Raw genomic sequence first — 8,792 nt, 5'->3', positions numbered from 1 at the left:
CATTTTGTGTTTACTTGTGTTATCTTTGACTAATGTTTAAATTTGTTTGATGATCTGAAACATTTAAGTGTGGAAAACATTCAAAAAAGTAAGAAATCAGGAAGGGGGCAAACACTTTTTCACACCGCTGTATATATATATATATATGGCGCACATGTGTAAATTAACAGTCCCTTTATGCTGCCAAAAGTCGTAAAGAAAGCAAGGGAAGAACATTTAATAAATCCCTGGGGGATGGGAGTGGCAGTGGCAGGGCAGAAATCTGAGAGCAGAAATTCCACGAGCGCACAGAAGCAGTTTGAGCGCGAGAAGAAAAGCCAAAGCTCAAGCAGGAAATCTGTGCGAGCAACATGGTACCTGAGTGCAAGCAACATGGTATCTGAGTGCGAGCACACAGTTTGAGCAGAAGCAGACTAGATCTAAGCGCAAGCAGAGGCTATTTGAGCGTGAGGGCAGGGTTTGAGGGACAATATTACAAAATCTGAACGTAAAATCAATAAATAATGCTCTCAAACTGATTTACCACTCTCTTGAATAAAGATAGGGATAAAACCATAACTAGGCCATAAGCAGTTGAGAATGGAGCGCTCCCATGCGAAGTTCAAAAATTCCTCCGCAGATCTCTTTATACAAGTACCTTGAGCCTCCTTTACTTATTTATTTTTTGCCTTTATTCACTGATGTAACGTTTTTGTCCAGATATTATGTATGATATCTTTGTATATTTCTTCAATAATAATAATAATAATAATAATAAGAATAAGAATTTTCTTTTTTTTTTTTTTTAAAAACTTGGCTTCCGGGTCACGCAATGTGCGAGAGATGAAAATATTTAAAGTGTATGAAAGGCCCGAATCCTGGCCCGTTATCCGTTTTTTCCATTTTTCATTTAAACAGAAAATAGGAAATCAGAAAATGAGTCGTTGTTCATTTTTTCATTTTGGTTCTGGAAACAAATATTGAAAAAAGTCATTATTTTGTTTTTTCATATTTGGTTTTATTTTGAAAAACGAATGAACGAATGATACACGGATTCAGAAGTCCAAGTAGAGCAGGTGGGAGGGGTAGGGTGGTGGATGTGTCCAACAACCACCGACTTTCACCTGGGAGGCCGGTGTTCACTTCCTGTAAGACTGTATAGCTAAACCCTGTTCTTTTTTCCTAAACCCAACCACGTACGTGTGATAGCAAAACCAACATGCATTTGTTGTTGAAGGAAAAAAAACGTTAATTCGCTGTGTTATACCGACGTAGTGCCTTTTTTTGTGTACAGATGCAGCCACTTCAAATTTCCATTTGTACATATATATATATATATATATATACATATATAAATATATATACATATATATATATGTAATTGAATAAATGGGCGTGTTTCATTGGAATCTAGGCACACCCCCAGAAAGGTGGGGGGGAATGGTATTTGGCTGGAAGTTGGCTGGACATTGGCAGGCTTCCGGAAGGCTTTCGGAAGGCCTGGAAATTTGAAGTGCCTGCATCTGTAAGAGACTGTATGCAAACTGGACATTTCCTGTGAAAACGAAGTATATTTTGAAAAGACAAAATGCATGTAATAGGCTGAAGTTGAAGTAACGTGATGAGGCCAGAGTGAGAATGTGCTGTTTCTGGCAATTGGGTTGCTTTAGCAATGTCATCATGTTCCCAGATCTGTTGTGTTGTTATGTTAATATCTACATCTACAATATCATTATGAGCTATTAGAAAAAATGGCTCATTGACAGCTGAAGTAATCAACCTATTACTCAACCTCATCTACTTTTAGTTGTCCTACGAATAGAATTCGTTTTTGTTTTTACACATATTTTTCTAAATACAGAAATATCATGGCTGTATCCCTCAAAATTGTAAATGTAAAAAAGTTGCACAAAATCCTTTCAAACCACAGAAAATTTATTTTGAGTGTTTTCATAACTTTTTGAGATACACTCATTTTTTATAAAATGTGACAAAAACAAAAGTTAAATGCACATTGTGCACAATTAGCAAAAATACAACATGTACATCAAAATAAACTATTTACAATAGAACAACCAAAGTTCAAAGTCAAACATTGCTTTTCAATAGCACCAGGGGAGCTGTGATAGGTCTTGTGACAGTTCCTGTCCACGAAGAGCAATATTTTTGCTGCATTTTTATTGGTGTTGGCACACAGTGTTTTGATGGCAGCCCGGTGAAAGTACATCCTGAACAGCTCAGATGGAGAGGGATTGTCCACATACTGTGACGGGGGTGGCTGCACACCTGGCCTCCTTTTGAGCAGAAAATGTGGTAGGGGATGTGGCAAGATGTCAGGCTCCTTTTCGGTTCTCCAGCCAGCTGCATCACCAGGGAGTGTCTCTGACCTGGAGCCTCTGTTTGCTGGAGACCGACTCCTTCCTCCCCCTCTGCCTCCTGCCGGGGTGCAGGGAGAGGAGACCCCCCCACTTCCTCCTCCTCATCATCGTCAGCTCTGCATACAGATGTTACACAGTGTGTTAGATGTGTTCAACATGAGAGTAATACAATAATGGTGCGTATTTAGTGCAAAATGCTTTCAGTTGTGTTACATGTATATTTTCTTTACTTTACTCTAACTCATAAACAAACAATATTTCATGAATATATACATACATGTCATAGGAAGAATCTCTCCCTTGGATGAGGTCGGCGTCATCTCCACTGTCGGCAGAGTCCGGACCAGATGAGTGGACTGAATCTAGCTGGAAAGCTTCACGCCGGGAGAAAAGCCGTTTCGCGCGTCCGGGTTGTTGCGGTTCCATAAATATATGTGTGCGAGTGTGTGGTGAGTGTCTGGTGTGTGTGTGTGTGTGTGTCTAAGTGTTGTTGTGAAAGAGTAAAATACAAAACAAGAGCGAGAGCGAGTGTGTGACTGCAAGCTGAGAGAAATATTTACCGCGGAAGAAAGAGAGGAATTTCCCGGGAAGTGACGTCACTCCTTGTTGCCGCGGGTAGTGTCGCGAGAAAGACACGCAAGAAAATAACGTGACAGTTCATGCTCACAACGTGATGACGTTTAGTCCAACATAGGAAGTGCTGTGAATACCCGCGATCAGGATTATAATGTTTTTGTTGTTAGCGCTTTTTACTGTTTTTCTACAAACCTGTCTGTGCAAGGAAACAGCACTCTGGGACATGATGAATGCATGGTAAGTTAGAGTAACTCCTCCGGTTTGGTTGCAATTCTACCGGCATTTAAAAATCAATATGCAAATGAGATCGCGGGCGCTCCCACCAGTTTTAAAGGGTTAAAGTATGTGTCAGGACCTCCAGTATACAGCATGTCAGATTTCAATTACCCCTTACACACCTCAGTAGTAGCTTAAACCCTAAAATGCCCATTCAAACTACCATGGCAGAGTGATTCCCTATGGTGATACATTCTTGGTTTGTTTAAAGTCATGTGTATAAAGCATGCTTCATTAGTTTTGTTTTGTTTGTCAATATCTTTAGAAGTTGCCGAGAACATTATGCCAAGCTTCCATGTTTCCTTTCCATCTCACACTCTGACCTCAGTGAAAAACTCCCTCTGCTACTGTGTCGGGATCATGCCACAAGAGAAAAAACACCATTTTGTTTTAGCCATCAGCCTCTGTTTTCTCCATCACTCCTCGTGTAGTACAATAAAGTACCTGGGAAGCTCCTGCATTTTGAAGCTTCACAGACAATAATGGATTTGAATAAATGAAGTGCTTTGCAGGCAACTGACAGTGACCCATGAAATAAAAAGCTACACTAAAACATAATAGCAGTTCAATAGCTGCTGATATCCGTTTCTAAACACATATCCATGTGTAATGATGGATGTTCTTACTGAAAAGCTCACCAAACATCACATTGAGCCAATACTACTATAACAACTATGGAGGTTTCTGTCCTTTGGTTGTTATTTGCAAACATAAATTACAAATAACTTATATTACTAAATATTTGTCATAATGTTGTTAATGAGACCTCAGCATTTGTTCAGTATTTTCAACTCACCTTTGCTATTTTGACAAAATGGCTCAGTATTTCTGCTCGGATTTTCAGCGTCTGGGCAGTTAAGATTTCTCTCACCAGCCAAAAGCTCACCTGAAACATAACAACATAGAAACACACAACACACATGTCTAGGTGTAATTACAATGCCATCACTTTAGAATTGCACTTACATGAAGTTGTGCACTTGTTCAAGAAAAGCAGCAGAGGACACTGGATTCTATAACATAACATAACTTTGATGACATACTCTGGACATTATGGCACTGTGTAAAGGCTGAGTAGATTAGTGAACAGCGTTTGATGTGTAAAAGTGAAAAAGTTGAATTTCCCCTCAGGGAGATTAATTAAGTATATAAATTAAAATTAAATTAAAATTGGTCGAGTCCCATTTACATGCCCGCAACAGACTGCATTATACAAGAAAGTATTATTTGCACGTTTCATGTTTACAGCACATTATTAAAGGGAAACTTCCCCTATTTTACATGTCAGTATGTGTTTCCAGGTAGTACTACTGCATATGTGAAACCTGTTGTATAAACCCTTTGGTGTGTCAAGAGAGAGCTGTGTGAAGACTGACAAATATATCACTTGAGTCAGCATCAGTGTGGTCTAAAGACTACAAGTTTGAAAACTCCTCAAAATTCCTACTCCTCATGTCAAATAAAGTCAGTTTTTTATATAGCCCAATATCACAAATAACAAATTTGCCTTAGGGGGCTTTACAATCTGTACAATATACGACACCCTCTGTCTTTCGACCATCGATTCAGATGAGGAGCCTGCCCAACAAGAGATCTTACTATGGAGAGGCATGTCATAGAATAAGCAGCTCTGACGTGCTGACGTATTGCGGTAAGCGAGTTGTGTCATTTCCGGTGTTTCTGTGACAGTGTCTCTGTACTGCTCTAGTGAATTCTACTAGCCTGCTTTCTGCTTTCTCACTTCAGTTGCTTTAACATCTATTTCAAGTCTTAACCCACACTAGTTCTGTTTAAGCACTTATAGCGCTCCTCCTTTTTACGACTTCCCTGCTAATCTCTTAGCTGTTGTTTGCACGTTACTAGCCTTGGTAGCTACATTAGCTTAACAGTTAGCGATGGCTTCTCTCTCTGCTCTTTTTTGCTCGGTGTGCCAAATGTTTAGCTATGCCTCTGCCTCCTTTAGCGACAGTGGTAATTGTAACAAGTGTAGCTTATTTGCTGCGTTGGAGGCGAGGCTCAGTATATTAGAAGCGCGGCTCCGCACCATGGAAAATCATTCAGTAGCTGCCGTTAGCCAGTCCCCTGTAGCCGGTGCGGAGCCACATAGCATAGCCTCTGCTAGCGGTCCTCCGGTAACACCCGTTCAGCCGGGGGGTTGGGTAACTGCTCGTGAGAGGCGCAGCTCCAAGCCGAAGCCCACGGTTCACCACCAGCCTGTTCACGTTTCCAACCGCTTTTCCCCACTCAGCGACACACCCGCTGAGGATAAAACTCTGGTTATTGGCAGCTCTATTCTGAGGAACGTGAAGTTAGCAACACCAGCGGCCATAGTCAAATGTATCCCTGGGGCCAGAGCGGGCGACTTTGAATCAAATTTAAAACTGCTGGCTAAAGCTCAACGTAGATTCAGTAAGATTGTTATTCACGTCGGCGGCAATGACACCCGGTTACGCCAATCGGAGGTCACAAAAATTAATATTGCCTTGTTGTGTGAATATGCAAAAACGTTGTCGGACTCCGTAGTTTTCTCTGAACCCCTCCCAAATCTGACCACTGATGACATGTTTAGCCGCATGTCATCATTTAATCGCTGGCTGTCCAGGTGGTGTCCAGCAAACAATGTGGGTTTCGTTAATAATTGGCAAACTTTCTGGGGAAAACCTGGTCTTATTAGGAGAGACGGCATTCATCCCACTTTGGATGGAGCTGCTCTCATTTCTAGGAACCTGGCAAATTTTAATAGTAATTCAAATCCCTGACAACCCAGAGTTGAGATCAGGACTCAGAGTCGCAGTCCTATACGCGTCTCTGAGCTTCTAGTGCAATTACCCACCCATAGTTTTAATAGCTTTATACAAACGGTGTCTGTCCCCTGACTACCTAAATTATTTAAATCTAGAATTAAACATAGGAGTTGTGCATAACAACCTCATAAAAATTAAAACCTCTTCTGTGACAGAAAGACAAAACAGGAGAATTAAATGCGGACTGTTAAATATCAGATCTCTATCGTCTAAAGCAGTGTTAGTAAACGAATTAATATCAGATAATCATATTGATTTACTCACTCCTACTACCAGCTACTGTCATTACCGTCTGTCCTGCATCTCTCTCTGTCTCTGTCTCTGTCTCTCTTTCTGTCTCATTGTCATACGGATTACTGTTAATTCATTATGTTGATCTGTTCTGTACGACATCTGTTGCACGTCTGTCCGTCCTGGAAGAGGGATCCCTCCTCAGTTGCTCTTCCTGAGGTTTCTGAGGTACCGTTTTTTTCCCCCGTTAAAGGGGTTTTTTTGGGGAGTTTTTCCTTATCCGCTGTGAGGGTCCTAAGGACAGAGGGATGTCGTATGCTGTAAAGCCCTGTGAGGCAAACTGTGATTTGTGATATTGGGCTTTATAAATAAAATTGATTGAAAATTGATTGATAAAGTAACAGTAAACCAATATTATTCACCTTATATGTGCTTCCCTTAAACATCACTATCAGGAAACACCCAGGGACTTTCTGTTATACAGATAATAACTAATTATGTATATCCATCATGCCAGAGGAAAACAGTAACAAATCAGTTAGCTAAACTTCAAGCATATCAGGGTGTAAAAACCTGGATGATCTGTAATGTCCTGATATGAAACTCAGACAAAACTTAAGTCTTTGTACGTGGCTCCAAAAAAAGAAGCTTTTGTGTCCAGGTAATGACAATCTTAATATTTAGGCTATAATTGCTGCTGGATGCTCAGCAGAGGAGCATGTGTTGGACTTATATGACTGACCTACCTACCTGCCTTACTTACTTACTTACTTACTGACTTACTTATTTATTCATATTGGCTTACTGTCCTTGATTAATATTTGTGAAGACGTTCCCATATCATATAACTTCATGTGAAAATACTAAACACCGAACAAGACTTTATTAGGTGACCAAAACGTTACAATTAATTTTCATGAATTGAAAACACACTGAAATAGCAAAAACTACAGCTATGCCTATACTGTATGACGCTAGGGTTACACCATAATTACATTACATAACTGACCTACCGTGGTTGCTCCTTGTCAATGGACAGCACCCTTCTGTCACTCAATGTCCACGCCCTTAATTATGCTTAACTTATAGTTACTCTACTGTTATTTTATTAAAAGCACTTTGTGATTAAAGGTTATTTAAATAAATTTAAAATTTACAATATTTATTTAAAGTAAAGAAACCGACTATGGTTGCCAACTTTGTGTGATGTATTATCTGTTTCACAAACTAAAATGATTTCATATAAAAAAACAAGGTGATTGAGCAAAGAAACATTTGCTTGAGAAATTTTGTAAGACGTACCTGGTTGAACCTGCGTGTGAATGCAACCACATTGGGGGCCAAACTGTGTTTCTCTTTCCCATTCCATCCACAGCTGGCCAGCTCCTGCCAATCAGAAAATCACATTACGTACCAGATTTAAGGAATCTGTAACAATAACCAATACCACAATGAGTGTTGTAACAGATAACAGAGCATGAGGCAAATAAGATTTACCAAAATGGTAGATGATAACAATACCAAATTTCTTTGACTGGAGCTGACGACAGATTTGCACCCACATAAAATTCCCTCAAATTAGATTATATTCAGGAAAAATCCTAATGAACTTCTCCCTTATTGTCTCCTCAGAGCTGTTGCCTTGTCAAGGTGGGAAACAATACAAGTGCAAATATTCCCTCTGGCAATTATAGTGATAAGTCATCAGGAAGCAGTTTTTCATTGTCCTAACCACTGTGCGTCAGCACACCTCATTCGCCGTGTTCTCGTGCAGAACATTAATGAACAAGGAAACAAGACTAACAAGACCAAGAGTGTACAGCCTCCATATCTGAAATCTGGGGCTAATCTTAAAAAAACACACCTAGCATTAAAATAGGACTTTGATGAAAAAGCAATATTAGCTAATACAATCCAACCACTATTTTTCTAAGCTACATGTGGAGCACTTTGATTGATTAATGGATGTTTCTTTTGAACATGTAAAAAAAATAAAAAATAAAAAATAAAGGAAATTAATGATAACCTATGACAAACTCAATGAATACATTCTCATAAACAATGAAAAAAGGGTGTAGGGAAGTGGCCCTCAAATGGCGGCCGCCTATTTGCAGACCGTGAACTGAACACCTGACTCCTTCACTGTGTGTGTTTTGGTTTGGTCAGCACGTGTAAATGGGCTGTCATCTCCAGGCCAACGATGCGCTGATATGCTGTTAGTGAGAATGGCACTTTTTTACTTTCGCTTTTGAAGCGGTACGCTTATCGATAAAAAAAAAACAAACAGAAGTGGCTGATTTTAACATTTCTTTTAACTGAATTGGAGAGTAGCTACAAGGATTTTGAGGAATGGGATGCCGCTGAAGAAAAAGAAATGGTAATTTTCAGAGGAAGGTAAATCTATACTACTATACAAGCTGTACACTGACCACTTTAAGTCATATCAAAGTGTCATTTCTATAGTGTTATAGTGTGAAAAAGTGTTTGCCCCCTTCCTGATTTCTTACTTTTTTGCATGTTTTCCGCACTTAAATGTTTCAGATCATCA

The 8,792-nt window shown here is 39.7% G+C and overlaps 2 protein-coding genes across 2 annotated transcripts in view; one reads left to right on the top strand and one right to left on the bottom strand.

Annotated features, from left to right (window-relative positions):
- LOC126395343 (ras-specific guanine nucleotide-releasing factor RalGPS1-like) overlaps positions 1 to 8,792 on the bottom strand; it is a 304,495-nt gene that overhangs the window by 274,077 nt on the left and 21,626 nt on the right. Inside the window, exons 4-6 of the mRNA XM_050052749.1 lie at positions 7,547 to 7,630; positions 4,002 to 4,095; positions 2,702 to 2,731 (exon numbers count right to left, since the gene is read on the bottom strand). Coding sequence (XP_049908706.1) covers positions 2,702 to 2,731; positions 4,002 to 4,095; positions 7,547 to 7,630 — 208 coding nt within the window. The remainder of the gene's footprint in view (positions 1 to 2,701; positions 2,732 to 4,001; positions 4,096 to 7,546; positions 7,631 to 8,792) is intronic.
- On the top strand, positions 5,105 to 6,028 carry LOC126395331 (uncharacterized). The gene has a single exon (XM_050052726.1). It carries the CDS (start codon positions 5,105 to 5,107, stop codon positions 5,966 to 5,968), a length of 864 nt encoding a protein of 287 aa, XP_049908683.1. The 3' UTR covers positions 5,969 to 6,028.

The sequence above is a fragment of the Epinephelus moara genome, chromosome 9 (assembly GCF_006386435.1).
Source record: "Epinephelus moara isolate mb chromosome 9, YSFRI_EMoa_1.0, whole genome shotgun sequence".
NCBI classification, from domain to species: Eukaryota; Metazoa; Chordata; class Actinopteri; order Perciformes; family Serranidae; genus Epinephelus; species Epinephelus moara.
Note: the sequence above shows the minus strand (reverse complement) of the source record. Positions and strands in the feature narration are given on the sequence as shown.

What these genes read in the sequence shown, in the direction of transcription:
- LOC126395331 (XM_050052726.1), top strand. Translation starts at nt 5,105, where the DNA reads ATGGCTTCTCTCTCTGCTCTTTTTTGCTCGGTGTGCCAAATGTTTAGC.